Source organism: Hemitrygon akajei, chromosome 9 (assembly GCF_048418815.1).
Source record: "Hemitrygon akajei chromosome 9, sHemAka1.3, whole genome shotgun sequence".
Classification (NCBI taxonomy): Eukaryota; Metazoa; Chordata; class Chondrichthyes; order Myliobatiformes; family Dasyatidae; genus Hemitrygon; species Hemitrygon akajei.
Window position 1 is genome coordinate 161,103,429 of NC_133132.1, and position 15,851 is coordinate 161,119,279.

Genomic DNA, 15,851 nt, shown 5'->3' on the forward strand with positions numbered 1-15,851 from the left:
CTTTTATTCTATATGGCAGCTTATTTATCTGAAAACTTCAAAAGCACATACTCGCTTCAAAAATACTGGCTAGGAAAATAGAATAACAAGCAGGCAAATAAAAATGTATTCTTTACAAAAAAGAACGAGGCTGAATAGAATCCACTTATTACACACGATCCATATAAATTAACAATATAAACTTGGATCAATGCACAAAATTTCATAAAAAGATTTATATTAGGGATATGCTTCAAGTGGCTTCTCTAATATTAAGATTTCACTTACACATTTCTTTTCACATACCGACTTACTCTCAGAAAAATCTGTTTAATAAAATTAGCTAAAACAGTGCCAGTGCCACCGATGCAGCTTATCATAACAAACTGCTGCAAATGGTTGAATGCACGCTGCACAAGTGAAATTGAATTTAAAAACCAGGGTCTCAAATCTGAACAAAAAATACAAGGAAAATGAAGACACAAATTGACTATCATATGGGGAAAATTCCCCATAATATCATTCGTTCATTATGTGCCATATTGTGTGATGTGGGCAATCATGGTCTTTCCGTGACCATGATTGTTCTGGGCAAATTTTTCTACAGGAGTAGTTTCCCAATGCCTTCTTCTGAGCAGTACCATAATATAGGGAAATTTATTTATGGGTTGACTGTGGATAGGCAGCAGATAGCATTTAAAGATCACATACATGAATTACAATTACGCGCTGCTGTCTGGCATAGAAGGAAAGCAATAAAAAGAGCAAAACCATGGCTTCTGAAGGATATCAGGGTTAACGGTACATCCAAGCAAGGCAATTATAATTTTAAAAAAGCAGGGTGAGGATCAGCAGCGATTTAAAATCCAGCTGAACAGGACAAAATGAATGAGGAGTGAGTGGAGGGGAGGGAGAAATATGAAGCATAAGTGCAAATTTTCAGGAAATAAAACTGATTATAATAGGTTCTATCAATATATGAAGAAAGATTAGTGAAGGCATGTCACTACAGTAAATATAGTAAAAAAAAAAGAATCTAGTGCTTTCCTGGCACATGACTATAAACTCTTCTTGGGCTTCCAGCCAGGTACAGATATCTGTACTAGTTAAGACCAAGAAGAGTTTATTCGAGGAATTTATAATTTGAAATAAAGAAATGGCATAATGACTACATGTGTTAGGGAACCTTAGGTTTAGAGAAGGTGGAACTGGAGGAAATTGGTATTAGTGAAACGTAACACTAATAGGGCTAAAGACTGAAAGAAATGGAAAGAGTGGATGTACTGTTGCTCATATATCAAATTTCTTTAGACTAGGGAGCAATTTCTATAAACAGTATCTCCACAATTTACAAAAAAAAAATGCAATATAGGCTAGCTAGCTAAAACATTAGAATCCACTATTAAAGATGCAATAACAGAACACTTGCCATGGTTCTTGGTGACGGCTTAGGTGACATCACATTTAAATTTTTCATGCAAGTTTTGAGCTCTTAATCAAAGGAAAGATGTTCCTTCCACAACGGGAATGAGACAAAGATTTACTACTAGACTGATATCTAGTGATGTACAAGGAGAGATTGGGTAGGTTTCGCTCAGCTTCACACAAAAGAATCCAAATGATATCGATAAAACCCTAGCAGCATTAGGCAGACCAGGTACAGAACAGTATTCATGATAGCAAGGCATCCAATAACCAGAAATTGCACTCTCAGTATTTAGGTATGTTACTTAAGACAGATCAGGAGAAATTTCTTCACCCAGCAGGCTGCGAGTCTGTAGAATTCACTAACACAGGAGGCAGTGAAGGCCAAGTCATTAAACACATTCAAAGAGGTAGTAAATAAATTTCTTAAGTTTAAGAGTAATGAAGTAAATAATCTAGTTGTTATATTTAATGGTGAAGTAGGGATGGGGAACCAAGTGAGCCACTTCTGTCCCTATGTTTAATGAAGAATATATACTATGTATATTCATTACTTCCAAGATTTCAGAAGAGTGAACTTATCATTACATTGCCCTATGCAAGCCCAATCATAAGGAATTATAATATTAATGAACTTTTAAGAGGCTTGAGCAATCTGACCTTTCCAGACAGATCACAAGTTGCAGAAAAGACAACTGAAAAATCATGTGTATTAAGTTCAAGTTTATTGACAATCATATGCATGTGTATCGCCAAACCAAACACCATTCCTCCAGACCAAGGTGCATAAAACAGAACATAATGTATAACTCACATAAAACATAAAGTAATATTACCACACATATAATAAGGTGTATTCATGACACAGGTTAAAAAATAAACAGTTTCATGCTACTGGTGTTTCATACATCGAGACCTGGGGGTTGGCACAGAGTTCAGTAGTCTCCTGGCCTGGGGGAAGAAGCTGTTTCCCAACCTAACAGTCCTTGTTCTAATGCAATGGTACTTCCTGATTGATGGTGGGGGGGGGGGGGGTTAGTGTCAAAAAGATTGTTGGACAGGCAGGAGGGATCATTGACGATGCCAAAAGGGCCCTGGGTATTAGTGAAGAATACAACTAGGAAAATTAATAGGGTTAAAGACTGACAGAAATCAACATCTGGATAATAAATATCCAAAAATACAAAAGGAAATGGCTCTGGAAAGGGTGGGTGCATTGTTGGTCATATTTCAAAATGATTCAGACTCTGGAGCAGTATCTACAAAAGCAAACACAGAGAGGTTACCCACCTTGCTCAGCTTTCCTGCTGCTATTTAAAAATTCAGTAGAATACTTTGAAGAATCCAGACCTAGTAATTCTTGTTGTTGCTTTAAGATTTCCTCCATTAATCTGGAATTATTTCTCTTGAAAATACCTGAAAACAGTCAGGTGATTAAAAACAGTGATTACAATAAGCAAAGCAACAACATAAGTGATTGCAGTACTACTGAAGCAGCTGAGACTGGTCAGTGACTTTACCAAGGACATCAGTGAATGATAGCACCTGCACCCGAGTCAAGACACAGACACCATTCGTGGAGTATGCAAAAGCCAAAAACCAGTAGCACTTCCATTTCTGGTATTCATGGCAGAAATAACTTATTTTTAGGTAACAATAACCTAAAGATCTTCATCTCTTGTTTGAAGTTTGTATTTTTTTTTCCATATCGGTTGTTTGTACGTCCTGTTGGGTACAGTCTTTCATTGATCCTATTGTGTTTCTCGGATTTACTGTGTATGCCCACAAGAACACGAAGCTCAGGGTTGTATATGGTGACATATGTACTTCGATAATAACAGAAGGGTTTGTGAGCAACATCCCATATATGCATGCAAGTACCTCCTCTAGTCGTACTGCTATGATATACTCTACATGAGCAAAAGTGCCTCAAATTCTTGCCTCAGAGAACCAACTGTAGTCTCAGTATCTTTAATCTAAAGTTGACTGGATTAAAAAAAAAGCTTTCAAATCTTAAATTTCAAATTTATTATAAAGCTGAACATTAGCAAAATCATTTAGAGCCTGGGGTAAGAAAAATAATTGTAATAGGTTAAGGCTTTACTATTTGCAGAAAAAAGCAGTCAAATTACTCAGTGCACAATAGAAACAATAGCCACAAGTGCATTTTTATCTCGTCTAGTATTTCAAAGTAAGAATTTGAGCTAACTCTTCCTGCACTAAAGACTGGTATCTTAAAACAGCACAATACAATTAGAATAAAGTGCAATACCTGTCCTACAGTTCAAATACAGTATCATCCATTTATCACTATGCCCGTGTAAGCCTTACGATCTCTGAAATTTGGCTGAATGTGCATCCTTCATTTCTATTGCTCCATAACCAATTGCAGTCTCTTTATTTGACTAGATGCCAGGCTCCAGAATTTTTATTTCTTTCTTCATTGCTTGAAAATATATTTTAACCACCGTCTGGTCTCCCATCGTTACATGGTGCAATGACAGATTTTATAGCTTGAACGATTAAAACCTAATCACAACATTTATAGTAAAGCTTGTAACATTATTGTGGAAATAGCTTTAGGCCTCCCAAATGTAAACTAGGAAGCAAATATTGGTAAAAATGATACTGTGCCAACGGTTAATTTTAAATGTATTAATTGAGATACAACACAGAATAGGCCCTTCTAACAGCAATTCCCAGATTTAACCGGCCTAGTCATGGGAGAATTTACAAAACCAATTAGCCTACCAACCAGCACGTCTTTGGACTGTGGGAAGAAACCCACAGGGAGAACGTACAAACTCCTTACAGATAGCAACGGGAATTGAACCTAAGTCGCCTGTACTGTAAAACATTGTGCTAAGCACTACACTACCTTGCAGCTCAAATTAGCAGCTGATAAATAGTTAACCAGTCATGAAAGAGATGGAACAAAGACAGATTTGAAAGTTAGTTACTAGCCGTAAACTCATTAATAGCCAGAAAGTGAGAAAGTGTCAAGGACTACTTGTATTACCAAGCAGAACTCAGCTGTCCAGAGCGCAAATCACAGCCAGGCAATGAAGAAATGTGTTAAGGGTCATAGGTTGTCAAAGTTTATTATAAATTATTTCTACAGCAAACAGTTCTGTGCAATTTAGGCAATATACTGTATAACAAACTATATTAATATACAATATATAGACATAGTACAATTTATCCATTTCATCCACTGTGACAAGGTGGATAAAATTCCAATGCTATAATTTTGCTTCTGCAGGTTATTTGATGAAACACAAACCATCTGAAGGACTATATCATGAGACACTATTTTAGATAAATTGCACAATTAAAACATATTTTTAAAATTTGTTCACTAGGTTATTCTGGCGCAACTGAACATTATTTTCCTCAGACAAGATGATGACTTAGGTCATTATGACATGAGATAGGCAAGTAAGAAATGGTATATGGTAGAAGCACAGAGTTAGACGAACAGCTTCAACTGTGTTTTAATTCAAATCTTGTATGTAGGGATTCTGGCAGTTACAGATAACTTCATTTGAGAAGGGAGAGGTGATCCCTTCTCAAATGAAGTTATTGATAACTGCCAAACTGTCTGTTTGATTCACTGCAGTCTGTCTACTGAAGATACTTCCACAGCAGTGATGGTAATTCTAGAACTTTAACCTAGCAAACTCAAAGATGACATGTCCAGTTCAGGACTGGAAGAGGAAGCTGAAAGTGTACACGAACAGCTTGACAGATAGTTCTGGATCTTCACTTCAGAGCTAAGTGTTGTGAAACTTAGCAGGATAAGATGGATAATTTTCTAGATGAAGATGGCTGTAAACTCTTGAGTTTCTATGTTTGAATTTAGGCTAATGTCCACCATCACCGAGGGCCCTGTCTTATATCACTCGTATATTTGAGCAGATGGGACTCGTCAGCCCTGGTTGGCAGCTCATCTCAACCTCTGCTGCCTTGCAACTACACCTACTCATAGGGAAAGCTTCAGGAGTAAATCCCCCAAAGGAAAATCCAGAGCTGGAGACCCTATGGCAGTCCTATGTTAAATTCAATGCTGACTGAGAACTCCTGCGACTCTGCAGGTGCCAAACTGTATCAGTCTCTGCCATTCCTTAAGCCAGAGGCTGATAGATTCCTGATTGGTCAGGGCATGAAGGGATACGGGGAGAAGGTAGGAAATTGGGACTGAGACAAAAAATGGATCAGCCATGATGAAATGGTGGAGCAGACTCAATGGGCAAAATGGCCTAATTCTACTCCTACATCTCAAGGTCTTATGGTCTTGTCTTTCTCAGTATGCAGCTTTGTGCTGTAATTTCAATAGACTGAAAGCTCATGACAGTTATAGTGGTATAGTTTCTGGAACGCACTTATATTCTTTACTAAACCCAACCCAGCCTCCAGACTTCACTACAATAGGATGAGAGTTGCACTGAGCCATGAGATTGCAGTTGGCCTTTGTTACAATCAATGACAACATCTACAGTCCAAAGATAAAGAACCTGGTTACATTCTATTGCACATTGTAATGGAGGGTAATAAACGAGGTCAGAAAAATCAATTACTGCTTTAAACAGATTTATGACTGACATTTAAACACTCTCAGATAATAAAAGAATGTCATCAAACTGAGAATTTACTGGTTTTTCATCTGCAATTTAGGGTAGTTAAATTATCTTTTGTCACCATTAATAACAGATTCAACTAATCAAATCTTGGCTTATAGTCCTGTTGACGCTTGCATAATTCATACAAGTGATGGCACGTTCGCAAGCTATGGTTTGGAACAAGAATATACTGACTGGTTTCTTTTGATTATCATAAGCTACCTTTAAAGCAGGACTAATTTCACGAACTACACTGCAAGTCTCAGGCATCTACTCAATCAAAGGCTGCATCAAAATGTGCTTCTCACCTTTCTTCAGCCTGCTCACTGGAAGGCAAGTTGTATTGGGAACCAAATTCTTAATTTTTCTGGACAAAGTACTTTGTCACTGTTTCTTGCAAATTGTGAGGGAACTCAGAACACACAATTTGTTAATCAGTTTTAAGGAGCATGATTAATACATGGTCTACAGTTAAAACTAAAGGCAGCTTTGAAGCCAAGGGAAAATGTTTCTAAATTTGCTCAAGAAAACACTAAGTGCAAGAACATGACAAAGGAGATAAAGTGTGTAGACTAGCAAAAAACTTGCAAGAGCAGGGATGTAAAAAGTATAAGACCAGCATGGATAAATGTGATTTTCATAGACAGCAATGGGAGAAGGAAATCATAAACATGAGAACATATACAGATGCTGAAAATCCAAAGCACCACACATAATGCTTGAAGAACCAGCAGGTCAGTCAGCATCTGAGGAAGTGAATAAACTGTCGATGTTTTGGGCCGAGACCCTTCTTCAGGACTGGAAAGGGGGAAGACGCCAGCATAAAAAAAAGGGGGGGGGGGGGGTTGGGGAGGGGAAAAGTGAGGGGAAGCCAAGTGGGTGAGAAAGGTAAAGGGCCAGAGAAATAAGAATCTGATAGGAGAGGAGAGAGGACTGGTGGAGGCGATAGGCTGGCTAGAAGAGGTAACAGGCCAGAGTGGGGAACAGAGGAAGAGGGGAGGGGGAGGGAATTGTTTACCATTGCAGAAAGATAAATTTAAGAACAAATTACTCTTGCACTCAAATCCTACTGCAGTGAGGACCTGAGTTGTAAGGAAAGACTGATTAGTTTAGGACTGTATTATTGGGAATGTAGAGGATTGATCGGAGATTTGATAGAGGTATACAAAATTATGAGGGGTATAGATAAAGAGTAAATGCAAGCATGCTTTTTCCACTGAGATTTGGAGTGAATACAATTGGAGGTCATGGGTTAAGGGTGCAAGGTGAAAAGTTTAAGGGGAACATGAGAGGAAGCCTCTCACTCAAGAGGGTCGTGAGAATGTGGTACAAACTGCAAGCACAAGTGGTGCATGTGAGCTTGATTTTAATGTTTAAGCAGAGTATGGATAGGTATATGGATAGCAGGAGGGCTACGATCCTGAAGCAGGTCGATGGGAGTAGGCAGTTTAAATGGCCCAGCAGAAACTACATGGGCTGAATGGCCTGTTCCTGCATTGTACTTTTCTATGACTATTGTTACATACCCATGGTTATCTCGTACCTGTCACGTGACCATGATGTAATTGAAGCTATGCTGGACATGAGGTAATGGTTTTGTGATGGTGGAGTGACATCATATCCCCCACCAGTGAGAGGTCATGTGATAGTTTTTTTTCCAACAGGGTATAAAAGGAGAACCCCACCCTGAGGTGGGGCAGTTCATGGCTGAATTCGCCACTGACTCCATGTTGCTGCGTATTCCGATGTTATGCTGGACCGTAACATTACGAATAGGAGAAAACAATATATGTATTGAGAAACTGATATATGTAACGTGAAATAAAGAAACAGCAGAGGAATTAAACAAGTATTTTGTGCCCGACTTCACGGAAGCTGAAGAAAAGTTCCAAGAAGTACTGAAGATTCAATAGCACAAATGAGGAAATGAAATAAAATGGAGAAAATAATGAGCCTAAAAACTGATAATGACCGAATGATCATCACAGAACTTTGAAAAAGAGGTAGCAGATTGTAGAATTTGGAAACAGTAAGACAAGGGAACACACACCAGTCCTGAGGGGTCATAAGTAGAGAGAGTGAGCAATTGCAAGTTCCTGGGTGTTAATATCTCTGAGGATCTAACCTAGTCCCAACATAAAGAAGGCAAGATAGCAGCGATATTTTATTATGAATTTCAGGAGATTTGGTTTGTCACCTAAAACATATGAAAATTTCTACAGATGTACTGTGGAGAGCATTTTGACTGACTGCATCACCATCTGGCTATGGGTGGGGAGGTGGGGGCTACTGCACAGGATTGAAGAAAGATGCAGAGAGTTGTAAAATCCGTCAGCTCCATCCTCCATAGTGTCCAGGACATCTTCAAGGAGCGATGCCTCAAAAGTTAGCATCCACCACTCAAGACATGTCCTCTTCTCATTGTTACCATTGGGAAGGAGATTCAGAAGCCTGAAGGCACACACTCAATAATTCAGGAATAGCTTCTTACCCTCTGCCATTTGATTTCAGAATGGACATTGAACCCATGAACAGTTCTTCTCTACTTTTTTTTTTAATTTCTATTTTTGTACTACTTACTTAATTTAACTATTTAATATAAATTATGTACTTATTGTAGTTCAGTGTTTTCTATACTTATGTATTGCATTGTACTGCTGCCACAAAGTTAAATCTGATTCTAATTGTGATACGGTGGATGCTCTGTAATCATCTTTCATAGATTCCAAAATTATTCCTGCAGTTAAGTGTGACAAATACGGCTTCACTATTTAAGAAAGGAGGGAGGATGCTTAGAAACCCCTTTAGCCGGATATAGGAAATATGAGAATCTATCAGAAAGGATGAGATATCAAAACATTTAGAAACAAATTACTGAGCAGAGCAAACATGGAATTTATGAAAAGGAAGTTACATTTGACTAATCTATACAAGTTCTTTGAGGATGTATTTAGCATGGTAGATGAGGAAGAAATCAGTGGATGTTTTGCGATAATCAAGAACCATACAGCATAGCGGCAGGCTCCTTGATCCACCAAGTCTGGGCATCACTCTACATTAGAATAGAATAGAACTTTAGTGTCTCTGCTCAAGACAATGAGATTGTGATGCTACTTCAGTCTGAGCAAAGCACATATTTACAATGCATGCAATACAGCTTCATTATAAAAAAAATCCGATATTTACATGCAACAAATGTCTTTGATAGTCCATAACACACAAAGGCCATTGGCAAGCCAGGATGTAGCATTATTCAGCTGCACACAGCCCTTGGCTACAGTGCTTCTGCACCTCCTACCAGATGGCAGGAGATTGAACAGACAGTGACCAGGACAGGATGGGTCTTTAATGGTGTTACGAGTGCGTCGTAGGCATTGAGAGTTGTGGATTTTTTCCAGGTCGGATAGTTGAGTCCGAATGATGTGTTGAGCTATCTTCTTATCACCTGCTGGAGTGCTTTGTGATTTGTTTTGCTGCAGCTAGAACACCACACTATCATTCCGTATGTCAGTATGCTCTCCATTGCACATCAATTAAAAGTTGGCCAGTTGTTTTTGCAGCAGATTAGTTCTTCGTACTATCGAAGTTAAGTTGACGGACCAAGAGAGCTCCTCAAAGGTGTTCTTTCACAAAAACTTGAAATTGCAGATGCTTTCAACGGCCTTAGCTTTTATGAATAGTGGGGCTTGTTCAGGACTAAAATCCCATTTTACACATGCCATGTCAGAGTAGTGCATCTTCACGTTTCTCTACCTAGGAGGGTTATGGAGGCTCCAATACTGAATGCATATAAAGCAGAGTTCCACAAATTTCTGAATATTAAAATAATTTCAGATAAGGAGTTAGAACAGAATAATGGAAGCGAGGTAGAAAATCATTCTGAATCTTGTAGAATGACCATTTTGTATATTAGCTCAAAGTGTAATGAAATCAGGATTTGTATTGAGATTATCTAGAATGTCTGGCTTAAAAAAAAGTGGGAGGTTGGTTTTAAAGTCTTAAGTATCAGTCCTTTAAAGCTAATGTTACAGCAGCAAAAACAAACATTAGCTTTCTTAAACCAATATTTCAATAATAGAAGTATATCACAAAGTGCACGAGCCAATGGTATTACAAGGAGTCATCTGAACAGTCCACAAAGTTTTAGTTTACTTAAATTTTATCAAGCCCAAGTTAAAGTTACTACAAGTACCCCCCCATAATGCAGGGGCAGAGTTACTATAAACTCTGGTAACAGTTACCAGTCAGTCCTGACGAAGGGTCTTGGCCCGAAACGTCAACTGTGCTTCTTCCTATAGATGTTGCCTGGCCTGCTGCATTCCACCAGCATTTTGTGTGTGTTACTAGAAAGCAGCCATTTTGTGATTTTCCTTATGTGAAGCCACATCATCTGCACATGTCAAGAAATGCAACTTGTGTTCATTAATTTACTTTTCTTCCACATGCATTCTGTATGTCATAGTTTTGGGTAGTGATTCACGAACTGAGCAAATTTCCATAACCCAAACAGCCAGAATGCAGGATTATGTGTAATTATTTAGATTAAACTTACAATTCTTCTATGATCAATAGAGAAAAAGGAAACACATCAAGTGCAAAGAACAACCGTTAAAAAATGCAAGGAATAATGACAACAGAAGGAAACAACCAAGCTCATAAGTGGACTTCAAATGCTATTCCCCACACACTGCATCAAAATGTCTAGAAGACAGAAGTAAACCTGTTAATTAACAATATAAAAAATTAAACCCACTGAAATTTCTACAGATGCACAGTGGACACCATATTGACTGGCTGTATTACAGCTTCAGTACGGAAAGCCTTTGAATGGAAAATTATACGAAAATTAGCAATCCTGTAACAGTTACTAATCTACAGATTTGCTGAGTATGCCTACAAGAAAATGAATCTCCAGGTTGTATATGGTGACATACAATAAAATTTATTTTGAACTCTGATGCATTTCTTTGTAAGCAACATTCAATATGTTCCCCACATACAAGAAAACACCAATTCTGTGATTAATGGTAAGGTGCTATGATTATGAAGAGTGAAGAGGATAATGGATCATGGGATTGATGGCTTTGTGGCAAAGTTTCCGGATGATATGAAGATAGATGGAGGGTTAGGTCGTGCTGAGGAAGCAATATGATTGCATCAGGACTTAGACAAATTGGAAGAATGGGCAGAAATGTGGCAGATGGAATTGTGTTGGAAAATGCATTTTGGTAAAAGGAACAATAAAGGGGATAAGGTTCAAACTTAAGAGTCCTCATGCAAGACTCCCAGAAGGTTAATTTACAGGTCGAGTCTTTGGTAAAGGTGGCAAATGCAATGTTGGCATTTATTTCAAGGGATATAGAATATAAAAGCAAGCAGATAATGCTGAGGCTTTATAAGACACTAGTCATGCTGCACTTGGGAGTATAGTTTTAGCCCCGTATCTCAGAAAGGAGGTGTTGTCATTGAAGAGTCCAAGGGAGATTCGCAAGGATGATTCCAAGAATGAAGGGGTTTGACAGCTTGGGCCCATACTTACTGGAACTTAGAGGAATGTAGGGGGATCTCACTGAAGCCTATCAAATGGTGAAAGGACCAGATAGGGTGGATGTGGAGTGGACATTTCCTATGGTGAGGGTATCCAAAGCCTGAGGGCACAGCCTCTAAACTGAGCAGTGACCTTTTAGAACAGGAGGAGGACTTTTTTTAGCCAGAGAGTAACAAATCTGTGGAATACTCTGCAACAGACTGTGGGTATGTGTGGATATACTTAAGGTGGAACTCGATAGTTTCTTGATCAGTCAGTGCATCAAAGCATATGGCGAGAAGGCAGATGTATGGGCTGAATGGTCTAATTCTGTTCCTATGTCTTATGGTCTTATTATATTGGACGTACCTTCAACAACACTGCAGTTAGACCTCCTTGGCTCATTTGGGCAGCCAGATGGAAATACAATACAGAATTTCCTCAAAAAGCTAAACTTCTGGTGATGTGCTATTTGTTCATCCTTACAACTGAGTGACAGGCCATAGTATGTGGTTTGAAGCTTCACACAGATAAAGATGACACCATTGAACTAAGCTAACTAACCCAAAGAAAAGGTACCTGAATAATAACCATTATTATCCATCCTATTCAAACATGGATCAACTTCCACTTACCCGTTACTCTTTTTCTTAACTACTGACTTTGGCATCTGGTAAAACCATGTTTTAGTTTAAAGTTCTCATCTCATTTCTCCTCCACAGTTTCCCATTTCTAAATTTTGCCTATCCAATAACTTCCAAGAGATCAGAACTCCAAATTGGTTCTCCCAACAATCTCACATTTTCACTGTTCTGTAGTAGTGGTGCTTTCAGATAGCTAAAGAGGCCTGAAGCTCTACAAACCCACCCAAATATATTTCTACTATTACCCCCCCCCCCCCAACTTCCAACCGTGACGCAAAATCTTTTTCTTTGATAAAATGCTTGGTCATCTACCCTAATACTTATGGGGTTCACCATTAATTGCTGGCACATTTAGGACACTGTATCTGTTAAATTCTAAAGCTTAAACTTTAATTAATCATGCACCTCTGCCTACAAAAATAATAGATTGGCAACAGCATCGAAATATTTAAGCATTTAATTATTTGCCAGGGTGGATGTTGACAACTAAAAGAAATCAATGGGTAGGTCAACTGACCCACCCATAAGCAACAAACTATTCTATTGAAAGGTCAAAGGCTCGAAACACGAATTCCTGTTTCTTCCGCTGTTCAGTGTTGCCCGTCCCGTCGAGGAGTTTCAGATTTCCGGCAGCGCCACGATTTCACTAAATTTCACGAAACCTTAAAGCTACACGTCCACCAATAAAGAGAAAGAGTTAATAGCACGGATTACCGTTACAGAGAGAGGATGTCATGAGCAAGTCATCCGATTTAAAATACGAACCCCGAGTGCATTGCGAAATGGGAATGAATCACCGGTGTTTTAATCCAGTAGTAAGACTTCACCCAGGGGCCCTGGTTCGTGCCTGACAACGACTCTTAATAAGCGTCACAGAAAAGTACTACACAGTGCCGAACTGCCTACTCCCACCGGCATGCACCCATACCCCCAACCATCCAAACTTACCTTGGTTGTCATAGACGCTAACGTAGGAGATGCCCACGGCCATGCACCAGACCACCAGGCTGGCGATGTCGGTGTAGCTGCTCTCCTCCTCGGTGACCACCAGCCCCAGGTGCAGCGGCAGCTTCTTCAACCCGCGCCCGTCGGCCCGCCAGCGCGACCGTCGGCTCCGCCCTTTGTTCTGCAGCGCCGCGTTCCAGCGCGCCCAGGCGCCCGCTCCACGCCGCAGCCAGGCACCCAGCGCCCGCTGCAGCCACAGCACGGCGTGCAGCAGCCGCCACGCCAGCTCGAACACCGCCATGCAGTAGCGGGAGGGGAGGCCGCCACGACACCAACTCTCCGAGCGGGATATCACATCGGAAGGAAGGGGCAGAGCGGCCGCCGCTGCCCACTCGGTAGCTCCTTTCCCGCGGCGATCGCTAAATCAGTGCCAACTCCCCAGGACCAGCGGCGCCATCTTTGCTGTGGCTTCAAAGCGAGTCGCTAACTTTCACCTTTGACTGAAGCAACACATGGAAGGCGGCCATTGGTTCACAGCCTCCCTCCGCCCGCAGCGCGTCGGCCGCCGGCCACCGGCAAGAAGGGTACGGGGACCGGGTCCGAGCTCAGCGCCCCCTTCGCTGGAGGAGCAGAACTGCAACCGCAGGCTGACTCTCCCCTGAGCTGATGGAGCTCCCCCCCTTCCAATGGAGATGGTTCTACAGCTCTGAATGAAAACTCAGGTTTATTGTCAACTCGTGTTCTCAGCCTTCTTTTTTTTCCCCATCTATCTCATCAGCAGCAGTGAACAGCACACTGGTGATGAAACATTGGCAAATGGATTGCCAAGATCGGAGAAGAACTCAAACCAACCATCAAAGCCCCCCCCCCCAACCCGAGCTACACATTTTCCGAGTTATTGCCATCGTCGTCATCGTTATGTGCCGTGTCATATGACAAGAGCGATCTTGGTCTTTCCATGAACATTATTGTTCTTGGTGAAATGTTTCCACAGAGGTGGTTTACCATTGTCTTCTTCAGGGCAGTGTCTTTACAAGATGGGTGACCCCTACCATTATCAACACTCTTCAGAGATTGCTTGGCATCAGTGGTCACATATCCAGTATTTGTGATATGTGATAGCACCATCCACCACCTAACCCTGATGTGGGGGGGGGGGGGGGGTGCTAACCTTATGCTACACTTTGTCAAAGGGTGACCTGCAAGCTAGTGGAACACCTTGTACTTCCTTTGGTAGAGACGTAGCTCCACCACAATATCTATTTATTTATGTATGTATGTGTGTATTTACATATACACAAGAAGGGAAGCTCGGGAAGAATTTATTTGTATATATTTATTTACTTACTTATTGTATTTGCTCTTGGGGGACTCCATATCAGGCTGTGATAAAACCATCAGAATGCTCTCCATCAAACTGGTGTCTTCACTGAGCCATACAGACTAAGAAACTTTATGAATACAAAAACTAGCATGAATGATTGGAAGTCTGGAGAGTGATATAATCCTACCACATCAGGTAATACATGGTCCTATTAAAAATGAAACTTTATAGATATATGCTAATCAATTATCTTCAAGACCCTGGCCTCAATGCCTCTTTGTGCAATTGGATCATCGATTTCCTCCCTTGCAGAACCCAGTCAGTTCAGAATGGCAACAACGTCTTATTCCATAATCTCCATCAGCACAGTTGCACCACAAGGCTGTGTGTTTATTCCCCTGATCTACTCAGTTTATACTTAAAACTGTGGCTAAGCACAGCTCCAATGCCATGTTGAAGTTAGTTGATGGTCGAATCAAAGCTGGTGATGTATCAGCATATATGAGGGACATTTAAAATCTGGCTGAGTGGTGCCATAACAACAACCTCTTGCACAATATCAGCAAGACCAACGAGCTGATTACAGACTTGAGGAGAAGAAAACCAAAGACCCATTAGCCAGACTTAATTGGAGGATCAATTCTGTGCCCAGTATGTAAGTGCACTTATGAAGAAAGTACGGCAGCATCTTGACTTCTTCGAAGTTTGCGGAGCTACGGCATAACATCTAAAACTTTGACAAACTTCTATAGATGTGTGGTGTAATAATTGTAGTATAATAATTGGCTGCATCACAGCTTAGTATGGAAACACCAATGCCCTTGAAAGGAAATTCCTTAAAAAAATTGTGGATTTGGCCCAGTCTGTCAAGGGTAAAGCCCTCCCAGCCACTGAGCACATCTGCATGAAATGCTGCCATAAGAAAGCATCATTCAGCATCAGGGATCCCCACCACCCAGAGCAAGGTGTCTTCTTGCTGCTGCCATCTGGAGTAAGATAACTTCACTCAGACCATTATTGAAATGTTCCCATGGGACTTTCAAGGTGTCTTCATCTCATGTTCTTGATATGTATTGTTTATTCATTTATTATTATTATTGTTCCTTTTTATATTTTCATAGTTTGTTGTCTTCTGCACTTCAGTTGAACGCCCTAGTTGAGTGATCTTTCATTGCTTCTGTTATAGTTGTTACTCTATCAAATTTTTGAGTACGCCCACAAGAAAATGAATCTCAGGGTTGTATATGGTGACATATAGTCTGATAATAAAATTTACTTTGAACATTGAAGATCAGCCAAACTGCACAGTACACTCAATCTGTGATAAAGGTCTGCCGAGGTTGATTGGAAGTCTGAGTCTGTGAGTCTCTGTCAGTTCGCTGGGGAAG

General features: G+C 40.3%; 1 protein-coding gene across 1 annotated transcript in view; it reads right to left on the reverse strand.

The window, feature by feature from the left end:
- nus1 (NUS1 dehydrodolichyl diphosphate synthase subunit) overlaps positions 1–13,657 on the reverse strand; it is a 31,912-nt gene extending 18,255 nt beyond the window's left edge. Inside the window, exons 1-2 of the mRNA XM_073057403.1 lie at positions 13,143–13,657; positions 2,695–2,820 (exon numbers count right to left, since the gene is read on the reverse strand). Of these exons, the coding sequence (XP_072913504.1) occupies positions 2,695–2,820; positions 13,143–13,440 (424 nt within the window). The 5' untranslated portion in view covers positions 13,441–13,657. The remainder of the gene's footprint in view (positions 1–2,694; positions 2,821–13,142) is intronic.
- Between the last annotated feature and the right edge of the window lie 2,194 nt (positions 13,658–15,851).